Raw genomic sequence first — 25,083 nt, forward strand, 5'->3', positions numbered from 1 at the left:
ATACGATGCTAGGAAAAGGGATCTAATGTTTACTGAATTCTAATACAGGCTGAGATTTATAGACATTACCTTCTTCAGTTCTTTACAGATCTTATCTTCTATCATTCACAATAATCCCATGAGATAGGTGTCATTATCCATTTTGCAGATAAGGAAAGTAAAGCTCAGAGAGTCAAATATCTTGCTCAAAGTCACACAGCTAATAGGCGTGGAAGCAAAGTCAGAGCTGCCTTACTCTGAGGTCTGCTCTTTCCATTACTCTATGCCACCTTCCAAGAACTCAGTGAGGCTGTGTGATTATCCTCTCCATTTAGGAAAGGACTCAGAGAGGTTAAATAATCCTGATACTTTTTTGACTTGGCTTAGTGTTGCTAAGATAGCTTAAACCTAAAGTTTGGCTTTCATAAATTTTTAAGTAATAAAAATAGTAAAGATAGCCCTTTCTAAAACAGAAGTTTAATTGGTTTTAATCCAAATCCTCCCTCCTCTCTGTGATTTTTCTGTCTATTATCCAAATCAGCAAGTGACCTTCAGCTCCATCCTCAGTAGTGGCTGCTGTTGGCACAGTTCAGGCCACTGAATACCATGGTTCAGTTACATGTCTGGCTCCCCCATGATTAGGCAGTAAGTTCCTTGAGGAAAGAGGCTATCTTCTGCTCATCAGTTTAGCACTCTGTCTGGAAATAGGAGACGTGAAATAAATGTTTAAATAAATTTAAAGTCACCTTTTTTCCCCCTCTCTCCTGTGGTCATCCCATTTTTTTGTTTGTTCTAATTCCTACCTGCATGTCACACCAGAAAGGTATATCATTAATTTATAGCAAGAACAGGTTACATTCTTTTCCTCCAACTGAGGTAAAAGGGAATTTGTTCTTCCTCAGGCCAGAGATGGGAGGAATATGCATAAGCTATCTCATCTCTAGTCCATCACACCAAATTTTGGCTTGACGGCCTGGTAGCCACAGAGATTTTACACTGCAACCAGCTGGACCAAGACAAATTCTTTAACACAATCTCCTTGATTCTTTAAACAAAAAAGTTACTGGAGATAAAGAGCTGCTTAAAATTTGTTTCTAAAACTGACTGCTTTAGAAATGGGCCCTTACAATCCATATACAAACCAGTCATTTGGGGAGCCACTGTTTCGTGGTGGTTTTTTGGAGTTGGGAAATATAATAGTGTAGTGGAAAGAACTAAGGAGACCACAGTTCTGGTCTTACCTTTGCCACAAGCCACTGTGTGACTTAACTTCTCTGGGTCTATTTTCTCATCTGTAAAATGGAAAGACTGACTTGTTTGGATCCCTTCAACTCAAAGACAATAGTTTTATTATTTTAGGATTATCTATGGCTTTCTATTTCCTAAGCCCAGTCCTGGCCAGCTGAGCTCTGATGCAGTCAGGTATCTTAGAAGAGAATGTCCTGTCCCAACACTAATTTTTCTTCTGCCCTTGGTCCAGAGTTGAGAAAAAGAAACAAGCCAATGGATAAAGGATACTTTCACTTCCTGGTGCTGAAGTGGTAACACTCTTTATCATCCCCCAGAATCCTGATGGTTTGTTATGCACCTCCCCCTTCTGGAACATAGTCCTCCGTGTCATTGCCATCCTGAAATAAAAGAAAATGTAAAGACTTACAGAATGAACTTATGGTTGCCGGGGGTGGGGAATGGTGGGAAGTAAGGATGGGGGAAAGGGATCGTCAGGGAGTTTGGGATGGACATGGACACACAGCTATAATTAAAATAGATAACCAACAAGGACCTACTGTTAAAAAAAGAAAATGTAAAACCTCAGCAAAGGAGCATGGACCCTCAAAGTCCATTCTCATCGTCTCATAGCTGCTCCTTTCATTTGCTGAGCTGTTCAGGGAAGGATTGAATTCTAGAGTCCCACTTTTCTACTGCTTACAACTGAGGGAAAACTATACACTCCCAGAAGGAATGTGGAAAAGGTGAAGGAGCACAGAATTGGAGTTGGCAATAAATCTGAAGACTGGATCTGCCACTTGGAAACTGTAAGGCTTTAGAGTTTTCATGTCCTCATGTCTGGATGATTATGAAGATCAATGAAACAATATATTTACTTATTACCATTATCATTTAAGAACAAAATAAAATAATAGCTAACATGCCTAGATAAAGGATCAGGTACAGGGTAGGAATTCAATAAACGTTTCTTTCCTTCCTTTTCAGAAGCTGACAAGAGAAAAAAAAAATCAGAAAATCACACAAACCTGGCCTCTTCTAAAGCACCATTCTCTCTCTAATGTCAATCTCTTCCTACTACTGAATAAATCAGTGGGACATTTGTCCTTCCTATCAGTTTATGGGAGGGCCTACCACGTCAGTGGTGGCTGCTGGCATGTTCCAGCCTATCACACAGATATTAAGAACAGGGTCCTTTTGAGGAAAAATAGACCATTTGTTCATAAATGGTTACTTGAAGGGTACAATAGGCCAAGGCCTATGGGCTTAAAAAAAAACCAAACACAGGATGAGTTTAATAAAAGTAGATTTGTAGAACTAAAGAAGAATTTAACTCAACGTTAACCTCAAAAGGGTGACAAGAGATAGAAGTGGTAAGGATAAAGAAGCAGCACTGGTGTTCATGGTTAGGACCAATACAAATGGTACCAATGGTACCAAATACCATATGGTATTTCTGAAGGCTAAACTAAGCCATTGGCTAAAATAATAACAATAAAGAAGACTGCCCTGGTGGTCCAGTGGTTAAAAATCTGCTTGACAATGCAGGGGACATGGGACTGGTCTGGGGAGATTTCACATGCCTTGGGGCAACTAAGTCCATGTGCCACAACTTCTAAAGCCCGTGTGCCCTAGAGCCAGCCCATGCTCCACAAGAGAAGCCACGGCAATGAGAAGCCTTCGCACCACAACAAAGAGTGGCTCCTAATTGCTGCAACTAGAGTAAGCCTGCGCAGAGCAACCAAAGACCCAGTGCAACCAAAAATAAATAAATAAACAAAAATTTAAAAATAAACAAAAATTTTAAAAAAGCATTAAAAAAAACAAAAAGAATGTTAAGTGTATTGGCCACACTGACTTAACCATTTCCTGTTAAAATGACCTTTACCTGGACACTGAGTGAATGCAATGTAGTTTCCAAGTTGTATTACTTTCTTCATGGTTCCCCTAGATTTATTACTTCATGGCAAACAGATGGGGGAAAAGTAGAAACAGTAACAGATTTTATTTTCTTGGGCTCCAAAATCAATGCAGACAGTGACTGCAGCCATGAAACTAAAAGATGCTTGCTTTTTGGAAGGAAAGCTATGACAAACATAGACAGCATATTAAAAAGCAAAGACATCACTTTGCTGACAAAGGTCCATATATTATTCAAAGTTATGGCTTTTCTAGCAGTCATGTACAGATGTGAGAATCGGACCAGAAAGAAGGTTGAGGGTTGAAGAATTGATGCTTTTCAATTGTGCTGGAGAAGACTCTCGAGAGTCCCTTGAACTGCAAGGAGATCAAATCAGTCAATACTAAAAGAAATCATACTAAATATTCATTGGAAGGACTGATGCTGAAACACCAATAATTTGGCCACCTGATGTGAAGAACAGACTCATTAGAAAAGACCGTGATGCTGAGAAAGATTGAAGGCAGGAGAAGCGGCTAACAGAGTATGAAATGGTTGGATGGCATCACTGACTCAATGGACATGAGTTTGAGCAAACTCCAGGAGATAGTGAAGGACAAGAAAGCCCGGCATACTGCAGTCTATGGGGTTGCAAAGAGTTGGTCACGACTTAGTGACTGAACACAAACAACTGTATCTATTCATCATTTTTTATTTATCTTTGTCTTTTAGCAATCTGACTATATAAAACTAGTCAAACTTGTGTTTGACTTAAGCCTCTTAGATCTGTAAATTAATGTTTTCCACTAAATTTGGGAGGCTTTTGGCCATTATGTAAGTACTTTTTTTTGCTCCTTAGTCCTAGAGGACTCCAACTACAGGTATCTGTTGGACTGCTTGATAGTGCTTCATCCTGAGATTTTCATTCATTTTTCTTTCATCTTTTATTTCTCTATTCTTCAGACTGAATAATTTCTATTGACCTGCTTTCAAGTTCACTAATTGATTCTTCTGCCATCTCAACTCTGCTAAGCCTACCTAGTAAAATTTTCATTTTAGTTACTGTTGTTTTCAGCTTTTGAATTTCCTTTTGCTTCTTTTTAAAAATAGAGTTTCTATTTCTCTTTTGAGACACCTTTTCTGTTCACTAATTAATATTGTATATTTTTTCATTTTTTTAAATGTATTTATAATAGCTGTTTTCAAGTCTGTTTGTTAAAGCTGTTATCTGCACCCACCTGGAGTTAAGTGTCTGTTAGTTGCTTTTTATCGTGAATATGGGTTACACAGTTCTGTTTCTTTGTATGCCCAGCAAGGTTTGACTGAAGACTTGTCTTTGTAGATATTATATTTCACTGACTTTGTAATCTGTTTTATTTTTCTGAGGACTGTTATTTTTTTGTTCTAGCAAGCAGTTTATCTAGCTGTACTTGAACTGTTAGCTCTACCAGGTAGAGAACTGTGATAATTAGGTCAAATTGGGAGGCTGATTCTTCTGAAAGCCACTCAAATTATGAAGATATGCTGCAGGACCACAAGGCATCCCAGATCCTGACTTACCAAGGTCTATAGGGGTTCATGTATAGATCAGAGCCAAATCCTAAGACAGATTAGTGATGAAACGGCTTAAAAGTACACATCCGCATTTGATGTGCGTCATGACTTTATATTCATCTCTCTACATGAATAAAGTAAATACAGTAAAAGGGAGAATAATCCTGGGAATCCAAACAGTATGTTTCTATATAAAACAGTATGTTTTAATACTGAATAACATCACTCTTATTGTTGTGTTCTAAAAATCAACATTCATATTCATTCATGTAAAATAAACTGTATAGTTTGAATGTGAACGAAACATATATAAGTAAATAAATGTATACACATGTGTATCTACTTCCAGTCCCCTAGTGAAGATGTATACAAATGGAGATAAAGAATTAGTTGGCGAATCTGGACCTCTTTATCATTCTAATATCTATTGTTCTCTCTTACATTAAGTCTTCTGACTTGATTATGTATCTTACTATAGGAAAGTGTTGAAAGAAGACACATGAAATGGAAAAACATTAATCAACTTAAAACTTCTATGACATCATTTTTATATGAGTAATACTAACTCTAATAAGAGTAGACTAATAAGTTTCACGAAGGTAGGAATTGATTACCTTGCTCATCATTCTATCTCTATGTACTATTCAGCATTTAGTACAGTGTCCAACATAAACTAGGCTTTCTACAATTATTAAGTGAATGATTCATTCATATGAATGAATAAAGGCAAAATATTAAAACCAAATGATTGTCCTGCTGAGATTATTAATAGTTCCCTTAGCTATTTATAGTTCACTATTCTAAGAAGTCTGCATGTCACTCAAGTCTTTATTATTATTTCCATTTTATAGATAAGTAAATCAAGACATAAGGAAATAAAGCAACTACCTTAAAGTCACACTGAGTTGTAGGCCAAAGATTCAGATCCAGATAGTCTGAATCTAGCGTCTGTGCTTTTACCTACTGAGACACAAACTTCTAGAAATGCCACTTTGAAAACAAACATTTTAAAAGTACTTTTTAAATAATAAAAACAACAACAATAGTTGGAAGACGTGAAGGATTTTATAAAGTAGTTGGAGAAAAGGAGGTTGAAACAAACTGTGAAAAAGTTTATAAAAATGCAGGACAATAGACTGTTAAAATACTCAATGTAGAATACCTTCAAATATAAAAGATATTCTAATATTTATCTAAGAGAATTTATATTTGAAGTTAGGAAGTAAGGTTGATTTGAAAATTTTCCTTCACACAAGATTAGACACTAAAGTCTCTGGTGGTTCCCTAACTTAAAAATAAATGAGATGAAATTCCCTGTTAGCACCAGTCATGTCAAATTTCCTTGTTGAGAAATTTGAACAGCACAAGTTTTTAATATGCTGATAGCTTACCTTTTTTTTTTGCTTATGATCATATCCATAGTTTGGAGCAGTCGCCGTTCCAGGGCTAGAATATCTGTGTCAGTCACATTCCTATAATAAGTATAAGCTGTTAGCAGAGTTTGGGGTTCCATCTTTGGGCATAATACAGGGCAGCTGGAGAAACACAGGAACCTCAATCATTACCCAGTAATTTAAGGAACTGTACTATTCCTGGGGAATATTAAAATAAGTATAATAAGCAAAAAAAAATGCTTTTATTGTCACTTTTTAATAGCCAATAGTCCTGGGGCCTCAGGGGAGCAGAAGGTAACTAGCTATCTTATAGATTTCCTTAGACTTGATCCAGTGACATTTAGGATATATGTGTATCTACACTTCTAACTTGGCATTGTCGTCTACTGTTTTACTTTTGGGAGGAACCAATTTCCTGAAGTTGGGACTGGCTCACATTGCTGTCCACTAGAAATGTGCTTTGTATACCCGTGGCGGATTCATGCTGATATATGGCAAAACCAATACAATATTGTAAAGTAATTAACCTCCAATTAAAATAAATAAATTTATATTAAAAAAAAAGGTGGGAGTGAAAGGGGTTGGAGGTCAGATTGAAATTGCCATTTTAAAAATAAATGTAGAATAACAAGGGCCAGCAATATATAAGTAATAAGACTCATTTAGAAAGATTCCTAGGCCAATATCCAAAAGAACAGAGAATAAAAAGGCAGTATCATAGATCTAATATTTAAGTATTAATGATGGGGGCATGATGTTCCATATGTATTCAAGAAGTAATGAGAAGAAAAGAAAAACAAAATTCTCGTTACCTGAGGAAGTAGGACATGTAAGTATACGGACAGTTGACAGCACCAAATCCAGAAAGAAGAGCCATGAGAGTCACCCCAATCACACCTACCCGGCTGATGAGTTGTTCTATGGATAAGATCCCTAAAAATATGAAAGCACATTAATGCCAGGTGATACAGATAAATCGGCTTTCATCTCACAGCAAAAGGAAACATCACTGAAAACAACAACCATTACTTTTAGCTAACTTACATAAGCTAAATTAATTATTCATATGTGGATTTTTCTCTAATAAATATAAAAGTCTATTGATTTTCTTCTTATCCCAAATGCTTCCAGAATCATCTCTATTCTTGGGTAATGGTAAAATAACAATAAATAACATTTGTTGACTATTTACTCAAGGTAACGTGAACTCTAACAAAGTAGTACTTTTGGGAAAGCAAATCTGTTAGAAAAGTATAAATAGGAGATAATACTTTCCACTACAGTTACCTTCAGTCTACATATTTTCCCCTAATGTCATCAGTTCTTTAGCTATGTCTTATTCATTTTTGCCACCAAGAAGCACATAAAGCATCTAATAAATGGGTTGAATTTATAGAATGAGTAAGTATATGAGTTTTAGATACTCAATTTTATTCCAATTATCAATTGTTTCCTATTTTTTGAGAATGCTGAAAATCAGCATCGTAGTTAAAATAAATGCTATTTTTGATATATTTGGAATAAGTAAAAGAAAGCAATGCTAAGAGTAACTCAGGAAGTCTGGTGTCACAGGGAAAAACGAGTTCAAATTTGGTCTCACTTTCTGTTTCTAGGATAGAGTCGACTTCAGCCATCCACTCCTATGGCCTAACACCAGAGGGACCATTCAGGAGTTCTACGGGCTCTGAAGCTGTACTTCCAATATTTAAGTCCTCTTGTGCCTGTATTTCCACTACCCCATTTTAGAGCTCATTGTGATCTCTGGTTTCTAGTCTTTTGCATCCCCGACCTTCCAATTCCTTCTTTGCTGAACCTGGACTCCAAGCTTGTTTAACTTCTCTTCTCAGGACCCTCAGCCCCTACTCTTCTCCTAAAGCATTGATCCTGCAAACTCCTAACCCTAGATCAACCTGACACTCTGCCTTCCCAATGCCCGTGCCTGAGCTGCCCAAAACTACTAGAATGCATGCTGACATTGATGCCATTATAAGTGTATGGTCTCTAGTCTTAACAGAAATCATTCACTACCAAGGAATCCTTTTCTTGCCCTTGGTTAGCCATCTCTCCCTCTACCCCTTAGCAGATATACTTTAACCCATTTTTCCAATCTTTGTTCTTTTTAGCTAATGTGCTTATCACGTAAGGAAGAAGTTATTAGACATCAACTATCTTCAAACATTTACATCTGTAATCATCCTTCTAACTTACCCTCTTCAGAACAAGACGGTGTCCACAGCTAGGGCTTCTCTTCCTGTGCTTTTGATCTAATGCCCCTTCCACCTCCTCTAAAATTTGTTCTACTGTCTGTCCACTCTCTCTCTCCCCCTCTCTTTTATCTTCAATCTTTCCTTCTTTGCTGATTTTTTTCCTTTCAGTTTCAAGTTTTTTTCCTAAGAAAAAGTCTGTCCTTGGCCTTGAGTGTACATCTAGTTACCAACCCTCTCTAATTTACCCCTTAAATGGAGGAGCTTCTTTCATGTCCATTTATTCTTCAACTGGCTGCAATTCAGCTTTCATCCCACTGTTCTACACTGAATGAAAGTGCTTTCACTAAAAATCACAATGGCAATATAATAGGTAATATTCACCAAGCACCTATTATATACTATGTACTGTTTTAAGTATTCTACTTGTATTAATTCACTTAATTCTCATAACAACTCAGGTGGATATTACTTAAGATCTCATTTTACAGACGATGAAATGGAGGCACAGAGTAGTTAAGTAACTTAGTCAAGCTAACATAGCTAATAAGTGGCAGAGTCAGGATTTAAACCCAAACAGCCTAGCTCCAGAGCCTGGACTCTTAGCCATTATCATAATATGGTCAGGAATTTTCTTCTGATTGCAAAATTCAACATTTTCCAATCCATGTTTTATTTGATCATTTATGACATTGAATTGTTCCTATTTTGCATTATTTGTCTTTCTTGGCTTTTATACTACCATTTCTGTTTTCCTTCTCTACTTGCTTTTTCTTGGTCTGTTTTTGCTCTCCATGGACCAGAATTCCCTCTTTCATTTCAGTCTACATTTTCCTTGGGTGATCTTGCCTGTTTCCCCAGTTTCACCTAACAGCATTCAGCTGATGATATCTAATTTGTTAGATTCCTGGAATTATCTCCAAGAGGACAGATAAATCTGTACTTTTAAGTTCCTGATTTGTGAATCTAATTACCTACTGAATATCACTTAGATGTGCACAGGCAACACAAATTCTACATATCCTAAACTAAAATTATCTTCCTTTTTCTGTATTACTTTTCTTAGCAAATGATATCATCAACTATCTGGTCACCCAATAAAAAAAATCTACACCATTAGTTTCTATTCAGTCTCTTACTTGGTCTTGAATACACTTCAGGGCTTTACATGATGTCTCTTGTGACTTCCTGCTGAATATACCTTTGGTTTTATCCTTTAAATCTCAGCTTGAATATCACTTACTCAGAAAAGTTGATGCTAAGGGCTTGCAATAAATTTGATATCCTTAGCTGCATAATTTTCTATGATAATTTTTGTTCATGGTTGTATCTCTAGCACTTAACATAAACTAGGTGCTCAACAAATATTTGTAAAATGTTAAATGAATGAATAAACCCAAATTCTGTTGAAGGTACTCTTCACATATCTCTTGAATTTGTATCGTTTTTACAGGAAGGAATCATGTCTTATTGATCTTTACTTACTGCCTGGAACATGAAAGGTGTTCAACAAATGTTTGTTGACTGTGGATACATAACTATTGCCAAGTTACATAAAAAAAAAACCCTAAGGGATTAATACAGGTTATATAAAAAACTGGAAAAATGTGCCCTTTTATTCTCTTCAAGGTACTGTCCCTTTATTAAGTATCTTTTTCTGGCTTAAAGTACTTTTAATACTATCTACTTAATCTCAGTATTTCTATGAAGTAAACAGGTTAACCATTATAATTCTTATTTTCTAGCTCATAAATGGAAAGTCAGATGGATTAAGTGATTTGCTGCTATTTGCTCACACAGATTCCTTCTAACTTCATATGATTCTTAGTTTCTCTTACTCTTTCCTACCATGGAATGTCTTCTGACCTTCCTAGGTGCAGGCACTGCACAAGGAATACTTTTACAGACATTTTTTCACATAAGTAAAGACTGGATCTTATAGTTTCTTCCATGGTCTCCATAGCAACAAACCACACTGGTTGTTGAGACAGTCTGGGAAAAGCTCTAAAAAGGCAGTGTAAGCCTCGCTGCTTCTCAGTTATTGCCTAAACTTTTCTTCCTCCTTATTTCTTTTACAGGGTCAAATTAATTAGATACTTGACATTCCGAAATAAAACCAAAATGCTTATTTACTGGAGCACAAAGGAAAGACTAACACTGAAACTATTCGTTAGCTCTTCTTCTGGGTGTATTCTTCAGGATATCCCCACAGAGTTTTAAAAAGGGATGGAACAATAGATGTGATAGTCTTTATCTCCTCTCAGGCACTGTCTGGCTGCACTGGTTACGTGAGTTGACTGCTCTCCAGAAGGCTGGAAAAGGCATCAGTCATACCTTTGAACTACATGTGAGCTTGCACTATCGCTGTTAGCAGCCCTGGGGTCCTCTTACCACTTGTGTCCCTCATTTCTAGTATCACAGACAAATCTCTCTCTGGGCATTCATTTGAAACAGTTTATATGAGAAGTATATCATCAGGGCCTCTCTACTCCAAATTTTTCCACACAATGACACGGGCATGCTGATCACATTAACAAATCTTAAGTTCCTACCCAGAGTGTCAGATTCTTGAACTCATCTACCACCTTGGAGAACCAATTTTTTTTTCATTCACTAATTCAATAGATATGTATTAAACACTTATTATGTGCTAGGTTCCATGACAGGCACTAAGGATATAATGATAAATAAGACATAGTCTCTGACCTCAGGGAGCTCACAGGTTAATGAGGAAGTTAGATAAGGAAACAAGTAATCACAAGTTTTAAAGGTGATATAAGTGTACTGAGGCAGGAGAAACTGACAATTCCTAATGATGGCCAGGAAAGTTCTTAGAGGAATCGACAAGAGTTGAATACTGAAAGAATAAATAGGTATTTTCCAGGCAGAACAGAGGTGAAGGACTATCCAGGCTGATAGAACAGTTCTAGAAACTTTAAGTAATTTGGCAGGACTGGAGGACAGATAGAGAAAGAGAACAGTTGTCAGGATGTGGAAAGTCTTGTATGACACGATAAGAATATAAAGGATTTTGGTATGCTGGTGTTTCTTAACTTTTGGGGGCTTTTTGATGTTACGTGAAATTTCAAAATAACTATTTTTATTTAAAAAATACACAGTTATTATGACATTCCACATGCTTTTAAAAACTGCACATTTCCTCTGACACTCCTGGAGAAGAGTTTTAAAACCTCTCTCCCCCAGATCCCTGCTCTAGGCAGTGACTAGACATGAAAGGACACATGGGAGGTACGGCAGATTCAAGACACTGGCTCAGGCACCACTCATTTCACTGCCTTTCTAGCATGACTTCTTTTCCTACAGAATCTGGAAAGCCAAAAGCTCTTTCCCAGATTTCCTTGAAGCTAAGATTCTGAATGTCACCTGGGTTGCCTCACATTCACTTGTCCATGTAAGACCTCAAACACAGACGTGAATAATGTGGGAGTGATGACAGCACTTGGGAACTGGAGCAGCTGGAGCCATTTCTAATGTCTGGTCCCCGATCATAGGTCCTAAGTGGCAGGTGACAACTTCTATGGTTTTCTTTTTCCTCCTAATTTAGTACTATGTGGTTGGGTGTTTCTTGTTACTATGCAGCACTCAAGTTTGACACCCTGCTTTACCAGAATTTCTGAAAACTCCCAATACACTGTAATAAACCACTTCCTACTTTAAACTAGTTAGAGTAGAATCTGTTTTCTGCTATAAGAACCTTGATAGGTGCAGCTGCTGCTGCTGCTAAGTCACTTCAGTTGTGTCCAACTCTGTGCGACCCCAGAGATAGCAGCCCACCAGGCTCCCCCATCCCTGGGATTCTCCAGGCAAGAACACTGGAGTGGGTTGCCATTTCCTTCTCCAATGCATGAAAGTGAAAAGGCAAAGTGAAGTTGCTCAGTCGTGTCTGACTCTTAGCGACCCCATGGACTGCAGCCCACCAGGCTCCTCCATTCATGGGATTTGCCAGGCAAGAGTACTGGAGTGGGTTGCCATTGCCTTCTCCAACAGGCACAGCAGGACAGTAAAATGAAAAGATGTGTATTTAAAAAAAAAAGCTTCAGTATATGAAAGTCTCAGTAGATCCATTATAGTTAGGTGCTCTAATCTAACATACACACACATATATATATATATATATATGTATATATATTCTGGAGGAGTATTTATTTCTGAAGTAGTTCTAGAAGAACTTGCTTGTTGAGGGATTTTGCCCATTGATGAGCATAGAAAGCAGGGCTCTGTCCACGACCGGTTGTTGAATTTAAAATAAACTTTTTTGTTTGGAGAGACACTAACTCCTAAAAAGCTTTTCATCTACCAATAGAGTTTTATGTCATTGCTCTTTCCCAGAATACATACACTCCCTAGAGACGATCTTCATTATCACTTGAGCACTGACCATTTACCTTCTGGGTCACAGACCACTTTGGGAATCTCATAAGAGCTTATGGATATCTCACTTCCAAATATACATATACATTCCCATCATTCTGCATAAAATACCAGGGGGCTAAAGTTAAGGATACCTTTCTCAATCCATTATTCCCTTAAAGTTCATTCACTAACCTAAAGTCAAAACTCCTGCTCTAAAATGACAGAAGTCTGTTACCAAACCAGCATCTGATACCTCCTAGGATGAAAGAAAAATTCAGTTCAAAACCAGACATTTTTTTAGAGAAATAACTTGCTGTGTTTCCCATAGTAAGTAGTTTATAAAAATTGATTTTTTTCAAAGTAGAAAATACTAAACGACACTTTTCCCCTCCCTACCACATACACTCACCATGTTTGGGGCTGAGAATGGGAAATGGATCTCCCAGTTTCCAGAAGAAATACATAAAGGTCAACCATAAGAGACAGGAAAAAAGCAGTCGCTGTTTATGTACTAAGAAAGAGGAGACAAGGTGAAATAAGTATATATAAAAGTTTTCTTTACATAAGTTTAAGAGATCATCCTAATTAATATTTGGCTGCCTTGCTCACTTGGTAAATGATTGGTGGAACAACATAAGTTTTAGAAATTGTTTTCTAAACTTCTTACCATTGTAAGAGAAATCTAGTTGAGTTAGGGGAGACTTTTTTTTTTAAGAATGAAGAAGTCTTTTAAAATGACAGTTGAAGAGGGGGAAAAAGTAATTTTCTGATAAAGTACTAATAACAATCCCCAGTACAAATCAAAAAGTAAAAATAGTACCCTGAACTGGAAAAATGAAAGGAAAGACATTCTAGTAGAAAGAGAAATAAAGTTGTGGCAGGACAAATAACCTAATCATTCATTTAATATTTATTTTCTGTTAACCTTTTAAAGATGCTGTGTATGAGGTGCCCCCAAATAACAGTAGCTACTGAAAGTAATATAGAAATGAAGCTCTCTGCAGCCTCAATCCCTAAGAACACTCATCTTAAATCATGTGCTGATATGAGGGTAAAATACTCACATAGTCGGATGTTGCTCACAATAAAATAGCCAATGTAAAAAGGCACCATGAAAACCAGGATCAACAAAATTACACACAGGTTCATTTTCCAGTGAAAATAACGGGAGCTGAAACAAATGTCAAAGAATTATCACTAGGAGGGGAAAAGGGCAGCTATTTTCACTCTCTTTAGTCTTCCAAAGGATCTCTTGCTCTTTAAACTCAATACTGAATATATTTCATCTTAGTAGTCAACTAGGCTGTTACTATCTACTCATTTATAGAGATTAAAAAATTTATTATAAAGTTCTGAAAGGTATATATGGTCATTGTAACCTCCTAAGAATTTCATTTTTTTAATTGAGACTGTTAATGCTCTGGTTATAATCATAGGCAATATATAATAACATATATCAATATATATTATTACTGGTAGATGATTATTGTTTCACTTAACACTGGGAGTCATATTTCAATATAAGAATTAAAAGAAAATAAATGTTAATAATATGCATTATAAAGACACATAAATACTTCTTCTGTAACCTCAATATAACTAAACATCTGATCTGCATGATTACTTTCACTACTGCTTATAAAATATTTTATTTATTGATTTTTAGGACTTTTTATAACAATTTACTGAGACATAATTCACATATTTAAAGTGTACAATATAAGGGTTTTCAGTATATTCACATTGTGCAACCATTACTACAATCAATTTTAGAACATTTTCATCAGTCCACGATGAAACCCAGTACCCATTAGCAATCACTCTCCTTTCCTTTCAACCTCCCCAGTCCTAGGAAGAGGAGTTTTCTGTGTAGCTGTCAGTAAAGAATCTGCCTGCAGTGCAGGAGACCCGGGTTCGATTCCTGGGTCAGGAAGATTCCCTGGAGAAGGAAATGGCAACCCACTCCAGTATTCTTGCCTGGAGGATCCCATGGACAGAGGAGCCTAGCTGGACTCCTGCCAGGGGATTGCAAGAATCGGACACAACTTAGCAACTAAACCACCACCACCACCAGTCCTAGGAAAGTGCCAATATACTCTGTTTCTATGGACTTGCACATTCTGGATATTTCATCCACATTCTGGATATTCATGTACATGGAATCATGTAATATATGATCTTTTGGGACTGACTTCTTTAACTTAGCATTAAGTTTTCAAGGTTCATCCATGTGCAGCATCTATCAATGTTTCACTTCTTTTTATGGCTGAATAATATTCATACTATTGTATGGATATACCACATTTTGTTTATCCATTCATTAGTTGGTGGACATTTGGGTTGTTCCTTTTTTTAGCTTTTCCACCATTTGGATATCTTATTTGAAGAAATGCCTACTCAGATCCTTTGTCCATTTTTTTTCCTTTGTCTAATTTTTGACTGTGTTATTTGTCTTTTTATCATTGAGTTGTTAGAGTTCTTTACATATTCGAAATAGAAGTCCTATATCAGATTTATGGTTTACAAAAATTTTCTCCCATTTCTGGGATATCGGTAAACTTTCTTGATGGTGTCCTTTGTATTTATTGATTTTAAACTGACTTAAAACTAGGCCTGGTTTCAAAGAAGGTTAAGTAGTTAAATGGCTTATGAGTATATATTAAATACAAGATGATGAAAAAAACTACAAGGTAATATGAAAGGGAGGAAAAACAATGGCAAAATCTAGGTAGAATATCAGGCTAGGCCTGATGGTTATTATGAAAACTCATACCTTAGAGTTCTAGAAACTTGCTACAGGTGGGTCATAAATTTAGCTTTACATTTTCTAATGGTCAATGTAAAATAGAAAATTCGATCAGTTTGATACATCATAGTGTATGTAAGAAAAACAAATTATAAGGGAAGCATCAGTTCAGTTCAGTTCAGTCGTGTCTGACTCTTTGTGACCCCATGAACTGCAGCACGCCAGGCCTCCCTGTCCATCACAAACTCCTGGAGTTCACTCAGACTTACATCCATTGAGTCAGTGATGCCATCCAGCCATCTCATCCTCTTTTGTCCCCTTCTCCTCCTGCCCCCAATCCCTCCCAGCATCAGAGTTTTTTCCAATGAGTCAAAAAGGTGGCCATGAGGTGGCCAAAGTATTGGAGTTTGCAATGAGGTGGCCAAAGTATTGGAGTTTCAGCTTCAGCATGAGGTGGCCAAAGTATTGGAGTGTCAGCTTCAGCATCATTCCCTCCAAAGAAATCCCAGGGCTGATCTCCTTCAGAATGGACTGGTTGGATCTCCTTACAGTCCAAGGGACTCTCAAGAGTCTTCTCCAACACCACAGTTCAAAAGCATCAATTCTTCGGCGCTCAGCCTTCTTCACAGTCCAACTCTCACATCCATACGTGACCACAGGAAAAACCATAGCCTTGACTAGACGGACCTTTGTTGGCAAAGTAATATGTCTGCTTTTGAATACGCTATCTAGGTTGGTCATAACTTTCCTTCCAAGGAGTAAGCGTCTTTTAATTTCATGGCTGCAGTCACCATCTGCAGTGATTTTGGAGCCCAGAAAAATAAAGTCTGACGCTGTTTCCAGTGTTTCCCCATCTATTTCCCACGAAATGATGGGACCAGATGCCATGATCTTCGTTTTCTGAATGTTGAGCTTTAAGCCAACTTTTTCACTCTCCACTTTCACTTTCATCAAGAGGCTTTTGAGTTCCTCTTCACTTTCTGCCATAAGGGTGGTGTCATCTGCATATCTGAGGTTATTAATATTTCTCCCGGCAATCTTGATTCCAGCTTGTGTTTATTCCAGCATAATTATTACTAATTATAACTGAATTATTACCATGATCATATTGAAATTTCTCCAAAGATTTCTTAAAGAAGAAAATATGAGGGCAATTAACAATGTTCTTCACACCATGCTTTCAAGAGAAACATCAGTGAGTTTCAGTGGGCTATTTCTTACTGTTTACTCCTTAGTGCATATGGCAGGAATCATAAAACACAGAGCAAAGGCTATCCTACAGAGAGCCAATACCATTTAGTTTAGATAAACTGACAGCTTTTGCTCATCTGGATTACCCACTTTCGAGCATTTAGAGAAACAACATGCACATCCTCCAGGCAACTGTACTCAGTACTTCAGCTAAATTTCTGAAAGATACTGGGAGGCAGTGGGTTTGAAATGACAAGTGTAATCCATATTGCCCATTAAAAGCAAACCATATATTTTAACTGCAATTTGAGCTGAGGGTAAAGTGATAGTCTCTTGAGAAAATTAAGGATACCAACAAGATTACGTATTTGAATAGAAGGCTACAGCACTTCTGCTTAGAGATGAGCCAAAAGAATACTCTTGTTCAGGTCGAAGATTTTCCTTTGAAAACTATTGTGAATAGTCAATGCACAGTTAATAATATATGATCACAATCCATAATTCTGTTACACTGTAGGACCAACTGTTAGTATGAAAAAATAGGTATAACTGAAGATACATCTTAGCCTACCCAATCCCTACAAAGGACCTAGAGAAGAACCAGATTTAGCAATGCTACTTTCATAATCTTTAAGATAAGCTATTTGAGGAATATAAATCCAAGTAACTGAGTGACATATCTTACTATATGGGATTATTAACAATAAATGAGTCAAAAGTTGGGGGACATTAGCTACCAAAAACAATAATTTTGGTTTTAGACTGAGTCAAAGTCCTTTCTAACCTAGACATTACTCATGGCCAGTAAGTCACCTGTTTTTATAAATGAAGTTTTACCGGAACACAGTTACACCCATTTGATTACATATTGCCTCTGGCTGCTTTGGCTCTGCAACAGCAACGTTGAGTAGTTACAATAGAAATAGTGTGGCCCACAGAGCCTAAAATATTTACTCTCTGGCTCTTTACAGGAATGGTGCTGACCTCTGGTTAGATAGCAGTAAAACTTCCAGGTTGTGATAATAAAAATTTTTTTTTCTAGCTTTATTGAGAAATAGCTGACATAGACCACTAAATAAGCTTTAGGAGTCCACAATGATGGTTGATTTACATATATTGTGAAATGATTACAAAAGGTTTAGTTAACATCATTCTCTCATTTAGATACAGTAAAAAACAAAACAAAACAAAAAACTCTCAAACTCTCATGATGAGAATTAGGATTTACTCTTAACTTTCCCACATATCACACAGCAAATTAGCCACCTTCCTTCAATTTCCCCTCCTCCAAACTCCCTCTGCTGCTGCTAAGTCACTTCAGTCGTGTCCGACTCTGTGTGACCCCATAGACAGCAGCCCGCTAGGGTTCCCCATTCCTGGGATTCTCCAGGAAAGAACCCTGGAGTAGGTTGCCATTTCCTTATGTGTGAAAGTGAAAAGTTAAAGTGAAGTCACTCAGTCGTGTCCGACCCTCAGCGACACCATGGACTGGAGCCTACCAGGCTCCTCCGTCCATGGGATTTTCCAGGCAAGAGTACTGGAGTGGAGTGCCATTGCCTTCTCCGAAACTCCCTCTAGCAACCACTAATCTGATCTCTTTTTCTAAGAGTTTGGTGTTCTTATTTTTGTTTTTGCTTTTAGGTTCCACATATAAGTGGAACCATACAGTATTTGTCTTTCTCTTGTCTAACTTGTTTCACTTAGCATAATGCCTTCAAGGTCCATCCATGTTGTCACAAATGAAGGATTTCTTCATTCTATACATTGTATATACATTTCATACTTTATCCATTCATCTCTCCATGGACACTGAGGTTGTTTCATGTCTTGACTACTGTAAATAATGCTGCAAGCAACATGAGGTGTTTCGAGTTAGTGTTTTCATTTTCTTTGGACACACTTTCAGAGGTGGAATTGCTGGATCATATGGTAGTTCTATTTTTATTTTTTTGAGGAGCCTCCACACTGTTTTCCATAGCAGCTGTATCAATTTACAACCCTAGCAACAGTGCACAAAGGTTCCCTTTTCTCTACATCAAGACCACTATTTGTCATCTTTTGTCTTTCTGATGATAGCCACTCTAACAGATACGAGGTGTCATCTCTCTAATGACTAGTAATGTTGAGCATATTTTCATGTATCTGTTGGCCTGATAAATCTTTGGAAAATGTCTATTCAGGTCCTTTGCCCGTTTTAAAACTGGATTATTTGTTTTTTTGCTATTGAGTTACAAGTTCTTTATATGCTTTGGATATTAACTCCGTATCAGATAAATGATTTACAAATGTTTTTTCCCTTCTATAGGTGGTCTTTTCACTTTGTTGATGGTTCATTTTGCTGGGCAGAAGATTTTAGTTTGATATAGTTCAACTGTTTGTTTTTGATGTTGCTGTTTGTGCTTTAGGTGTGATTTAAAAAAAAAAAAAAACATTTTCAAGGAGTTTTTCTGCTATATTTTCTTCTGAGAGCTTCATGGTTTCAAGTTTTACATTTAAGTCTTTAATCCATTTCAAGATCTCTTCAAGAAAATTAGTGATACCAGGGGAACATTTTGTGCAAAGATTGGCTCAATAAAGGACAGCAATGGTATGGACCTAACAGAAGCAGAAAATATTAAAAAGAGGTGGCAAGAATACACAGAACTGTACAAAAAAGATCTTCATGACCAATATAATCACAGTGGTATGATCAGTCACCTAGAGCCAGACATCCTGGAATGTGAAGTCAACTGGGCCTTAGGAAGCACCACTATGAACAAAGTTAGTGGAGGTGATGGAATCCCAGTTGAGCTATTTCAAATCCTAAAAGATGATGCTGTGAAAGTGCTGCATTCAATATGCCAGCAAATTTGGAAAACTCAGCAGTGGCCACAGAACTGGAAGAAGTCAGTTTTCATTCTAATCCCAAAGAAAGGCAATGCCAAAGAATGCTCCAACTACTGCACAATTGCACTCATCTCACACGCTAGTAAAGTAATGCTCAAAATTCTCCAAGCCAGGCTTCAGCAATACGTGAACCGTGAACTTCCAGATGTTCAAGCTGGTTTTAGAAAAGGCAAAGGAACCAGAGATCAAATTGCCAAAATCCGTTGGATTATCAAAAAAGCAAGAGAGTTCCAAAAAACATCTATTTCTGCTTTATTGACTATGCCAAAGCCTTTGACTGTGTGGATCACCACGAACTGTGGAAAATTCTTAAAGAGATGGGAATACCAGACCACCTGACCTGCCTCTTGAGAAACCTATATGCAGATCAGGAAGCAACAGTTAGAACTGGACATGGAACAATGGACTGATTCCAAACAGGGAAAGGAGTACATCAAGGCTGTATATTGTCACCCTGCTTATTTAACGTATAAGCAGAGTACATCATGAGAAACACTGGGTTGGATGAAGCACAAGCTGGAATCAAGATTGCCAGGAGAAAAAGCAATAACCTAAGATATACAGATAACACCACCCTTATGGAAGAAAGTGAAGGAGAACTAAAGAGCCTCTTGATGAAAGTCAAAGAGGAGAGTGAAAAGTTGACTTAAAGCTCAACATTCAGAAAACTAAGATCATGGCATCTGGTCCCATCACTTCATGGCAAATAGATGGGCAAACAGTGGAAACAGTGAGAGACTATTTTTGGGGGCTCCAAAATCACTGCAGATGGTGACTGCAGCCATGAAATTAAAAGACGCTTACTCCTTGGACCAACCTATACGGCATATTAAAAAGCAGAGACATTACTTTGCCAACAAAGGTCCATCTAGTCAAGGCTATGGTTTTTCCAGTAGTCATGTATGGATGTGAGAGTTGGACTATAAAGAAAGCTGAGTGTCGAAGAATTGATGCTTTTGAACTGTGATGTTGGAGAAGACTCTTGAGAGTCCCTTGGACTGCAAGGAGATCCAACCAGTCCATTTTAAAGAAAATCAGTTCTGAATATTCATTGGAAGGACTGATGTTGAAGCTGAAACTCCAATACTTTGGCCACCTGACTCGAAGAACTGACTCATCAGAAAAGACCCTGATGCTGGGAACGACTGAAGGTGGGAGGAGAAGGGGATGACAGAGGATGAGATGGTTGCATGGCATCACCAACTCAATGGACATGAGTTTGAGTAAACTCCGGGATTTGGTGATGGACAGGGAGGCCTGGTGTGCTGCAGTCCACGGGGTTGCAGAGTCGGACACGACTGAGTGACTGAACTGAATCCATTTCCAGTTAATTTTTGTGAGTAATATAAGATGGGGGTCAAGTTTCACTCTATTACATGTGAATATATAATTTTCCCTCCATCTTTTATTGAAGATGTTTTCTTCAATATTGAAAAGATATTGAAGTCTTTTCTCCATTGAGTATTCTTGGCTCCCTTGTCAAACAGTTGACTGTATATGCTTTGGTTTATTTCTGGACCCTTACATAAAATTTAATAATTAGCATGTAAAATAACACTTGCCTAGTCTCGATAGTCATAGGATCTATATTTAGCTCACCCAAGAAAGGTTTGGATTATTAAAGAACAAGTTTAAAAACCACAAAGTCAGAACATTGTCCTGTTTTACAAGTTCTTAATTTATCCATTACGAGACTATGATCATCAACTCTGATTCTCAAAATAGGAATTTGAGAATATAATCTCTTTATAAGTCTCAAGACTCAGGGATCTATATATAATGAGTTACACAGCTTAGCTCAGCATTGATTCCTGACTACAGAGCCAATCCCACTTTATTCTTAAGACTTTTCCATGCAGTGATTTTAAAAAGGTACAACAAACTCTACACAGAATAGCTGATGTACTCTAAACACAAATACTGGCAAAAAGGAAGCCTGCAGTTTAACAAGCAAGAAATATTTTGGATAGACTGTTCATAACAGGTCTATTTTTTGGAGGAGGACAGGAGTTACTTTTTAAAAATGCTTTAAAGAACATTCTTAAGTTCAATCAGACTTGAACATGCCTATGAAATAAACAAAATTAACTACATTGGTAAGAACTGGAGTTCAGTCTTCATAGAAGCCCTTAACTAGCTCTGAGGAATTTGGATCTTTCCAGGTAGAGATTTCTCCATCAGCAGGACAATGTGAAGAGCTCTTCCTGGGATTCAATCAGAGAGCAGCTTGAGAAAAATAAACCTTCTTATAGTAAAGCCTGGGACCTAGGTTCTCACAGCCCAGTCTCAATTAGTACTTCAGAACTAATGTTCAGACTTGTTTTCCTGCTATTTCACAGTCTTTGTCAAGCCAGTTACTAGGTGCCTGAAACCCATATTTGCTATGATTATTACAGTTACTGCTGCTGCTGCTGCTAAGTCGCTTCAGTCGCGTCCGACTCTGTGTGACCCCACAGACAGCAGCCCACCAGGCTCCCCCGTCCCTGGGATTCTCCAGGCAAGAACACTGGAGTGGGTTGCCATTTCTTTCTCCAACGCATGAAAGTGAAAAGTGAGACTAAACTAACTACACAGTGGATTTTTTTTCAGCTATGGGATGCCAGTAAATCTTCCACCATAAAGAAAGTAACATAGGTCTCTTTAAGAGGAGACCCAATTAGTACTCTTACTCACCTGCTATTCAATACTCCTAAGATTTCAAAGATGATGAGCTCAAACATGGTGCAAGAAAATGCGAAAGTCACAGAGAAGATCACCTGTACCACATACTGACGCACCTGTTAAAAGTCAAATAGAAAAAAAAAAAAAAAAAGTCAAATAGAGACGAAAAGTAATTTCCTTGTGTGAAATATTGAGTTGATGATTACAAGTCAGAAAACTTATTTTGAAGAAATTCTCAAGTTATTAGAAACAGGACCATGACAGTAACCTGTCTAGAGCTAAAAGAATAGATGAAAATAGGTTGTACTTCTAATTCATAGGTCACTATTACCATCATCCTCTTGTGGATGAAAAATTTAAAGCACAAGAAGATGAAGTGACAAGGTCAGAAGTAGCACTTAAAATTCTTGATGTACACTGACAAAAAATGACAGATTTAGATATATAGGTTAGTTCTAAAAGGGTTCCTTCAACATTCTGCACAGACCTTGAAACAGTTTTAGAACCTTTCCTAGGAGGCCTTACAGTAGTGAGCAGGAGAGAATCTCTAGAAATCTGGGCTCTTTTAGATAATAACTCAAACTCCCTGGGGAAGTTTAATGGAGAACATACTAGAAATGACCCCAGACAGTCCATGACCATTGAGCTTATTACTAAATGAGGAAGATTAATCAGGAAATGTCCAATGTAGGCTGTTGTCTTTCTGAATTCAAACCCTAAGATATGATTCAGACCAGCCTTAGAATTAACTTAGGATGTCAGACTGATAATTAACACTGAATGCCAGATACCCAAATGAATGAGTATATTTATGAGACATTACAAGTTAAATTCTCTCCCAAAGAACTATTTGCTATTGATGTGTATACTAATATGACTAAACCATGATATTTCTTGATCCTGGCTTCTGGGCATTAAAAAAAAAAATCAACTAAGCTTAATTATATTCTTCAATTTAAGAATTATATATTATAGTAGCAAAAGCTTCCCATCTTGGGAGTGAACATGATTATCCTTTTTTATTTTTTTTGACCATCACAGGTCATGAAAGTTCAAGCATAAATGGTTTTTTAATTGAAGTATAGCTGATTTAAAATGTTTCAGGTGTACAGCAAAGTGATTCATATATATATATACACACACACATATTTCAGATTTTTTCCATTACAGGTTATTACAAGATACTGAGTACAATTCCTTGTGCTCTACAGTAGACCCTTGTTACTTATCTATTTTATATGTAGTAGTGTATATCTGTAAACCCAAAGTCCCAATTTATCCCTTTGCCCGCTTTCTCCACTTTCCCCATGGTAACCATGAGTTTGTTTTCTATGTCTGTGAGTCGACTTTTATGTTGTAAATAAGTTCACTTGTATCATTTTTTTAGATTTCACATATAAGCGATATAATATGATAATTGTTTTTCTCAAACATGATTTTTTCTTTAATGGAGGTATTTTTCTTTTCCCATTTAAAACAATAAGTTCACATAATATTAGCATAATCAAAATGATCTCTTCTTACCTCGTAGTCCTTAAACAGCTGTCGCATGAAAAAAAGCCACCCAAATCCAAAGAAAAGTATCTAGAGGAGAAAGAAGATAGAAGATCAGCATGTCAATACACAATCTTTTGAGAAATGCCTTTTACAGACCACTTTACGATAAAAGGTTGCCTAACTAAATAGCTTATTTTAGAGATTAAAGGTGACATCCACTCATATAACACTACTTATTAAAGTCCTCAAGAGTGGACCAGATGTTGAAATGCTCTTCAATTTTTGAAATTATCCTTGTTTTAGAACATGTTTTAAGTTGGGCACAAATTAAGATAGTAGGCACATGACAGCTCTGTTCATTGTTCTAAAGCTCATTTATTTTTCACTGGTAAATACCTTTTCCACATACACATACTCTGACACAACTCCTCTTCTTGTATTGGCTAAGAATGTTATCAAAAAATAAAATTCTTTTTAAAAATTATAGTTGCTTTAAAAGGTTGTGTTAGTTTCTGGTGTATTCAGTTATACATACACATATATATACACACACACACACATATTGTTTTTCATATTCCTTTCCGTTACGGTTTATTACAGGATATCGGATATGGTTTCCAATACTGTGCTATGCAGTAGAACTTGTTGCTTATTTTATATACAATAGTTTGCATATGCTAACTGAAAACTCTGAATTTATCCCTCCCTCACCCCCTTTCCCCTTTGGTAGCCATAAGTGTGTTTTCTATGTCTGTGAGTCTGTTTCTATTTCATAAGTAAGTTCGTGTCATACTTTAGATTCCAAATATAAGTGATATCATACGGTATTTGTCTTTCTCTCTGATTTACTTAGTATGATAATCTCTAGGTCCATCCATGTTGCTGTGAGTGGCATTATTTCAGAATAAAATTATTTTATGCCTTCCAACTCACTTCAGGAGCAAGTGTGAACTCTCGAGTATGATTTAGCAGATTCTTCCTCCTCTTACTATGTCCCTCCTATCCACCAAATTCGTGTTTTCAGCCACATGGAACTGCCTGTGCTTCTTTAGATACAACATTCTTTCATACCAGGACCTTTGCAGATGTTATCCTTTGACAGGAACTTCTCTCCAGTCTCCTCCTCACTTATCCTACAAATCTTTACTATTATTACTTCTAGAAGGCCTTCTCTGGCCTCCCAAATATAGATAACTTACTCTTTTTACATAATCCTATTATCCTACCTTGCATTTCCCTTACTAAAGCATTTGCCACACAGTTTTTTAATGTCTAATTTAAATACACTCTTTTTAAAAAGACTGTAAGTTCTGTGAGGATAAGGGTCACATTTGTCTTGTCAATCTTTGTATTTTAGCACCCAGCACAATGCCCGGGACATAGCAGGCTCCCCATAAATGTTTGCTGAATGGATAAATGGTGCACAGTGAAAGATGGCTTGTTCTTCAGGAACATTCAACCTCAATTCTT

At 37.0% G+C, this 25,083-nt stretch overlaps 1 protein-coding gene across 2 annotated transcripts in view; it reads right to left on the bottom strand.

Moving 5' to 3' along the window:
- GPR89A (G protein-coupled receptor 89A) overlaps positions 1-25,083 on the bottom strand; it is a 59,203-nt gene that overhangs the window by 28,120 nt on the left and 6,000 nt on the right. For both annotated transcript variants that reach the window (XM_070785790.1, XM_070785789.1), the window contains exons 2-8: positions 23,641-23,700; positions 22,129-22,232; positions 13,697-13,803; positions 13,042-13,143; positions 6,867-6,987; positions 6,052-6,132; positions 1,498-1,607 (exon numbers count right to left, since the gene is read on the bottom strand). In XM_070785790.1, the coding sequence (XP_070641891.1) occupies positions 1,498-1,607; positions 6,052-6,132; positions 6,867-6,987; positions 13,042-13,143; positions 13,697-13,803; positions 22,129-22,232; positions 23,641-23,700 (685 nt within the window). The remainder of the gene's footprint in view (positions 1-1,497; positions 1,608-6,051; positions 6,133-6,866; positions 6,988-13,041; positions 13,144-13,696; positions 13,804-22,128; positions 22,233-23,640; positions 23,701-25,083) is intronic.

The sequence above is a fragment of the Bos indicus genome, chromosome 3 (assembly GCF_029378745.1).
Source record: "Bos indicus isolate NIAB-ARS_2022 breed Sahiwal x Tharparkar chromosome 3, NIAB-ARS_B.indTharparkar_mat_pri_1.0, whole genome shotgun sequence".
Taxonomy (NCBI): Eukaryota; Metazoa; Chordata; class Mammalia; order Artiodactyla; family Bovidae; genus Bos; species Bos indicus.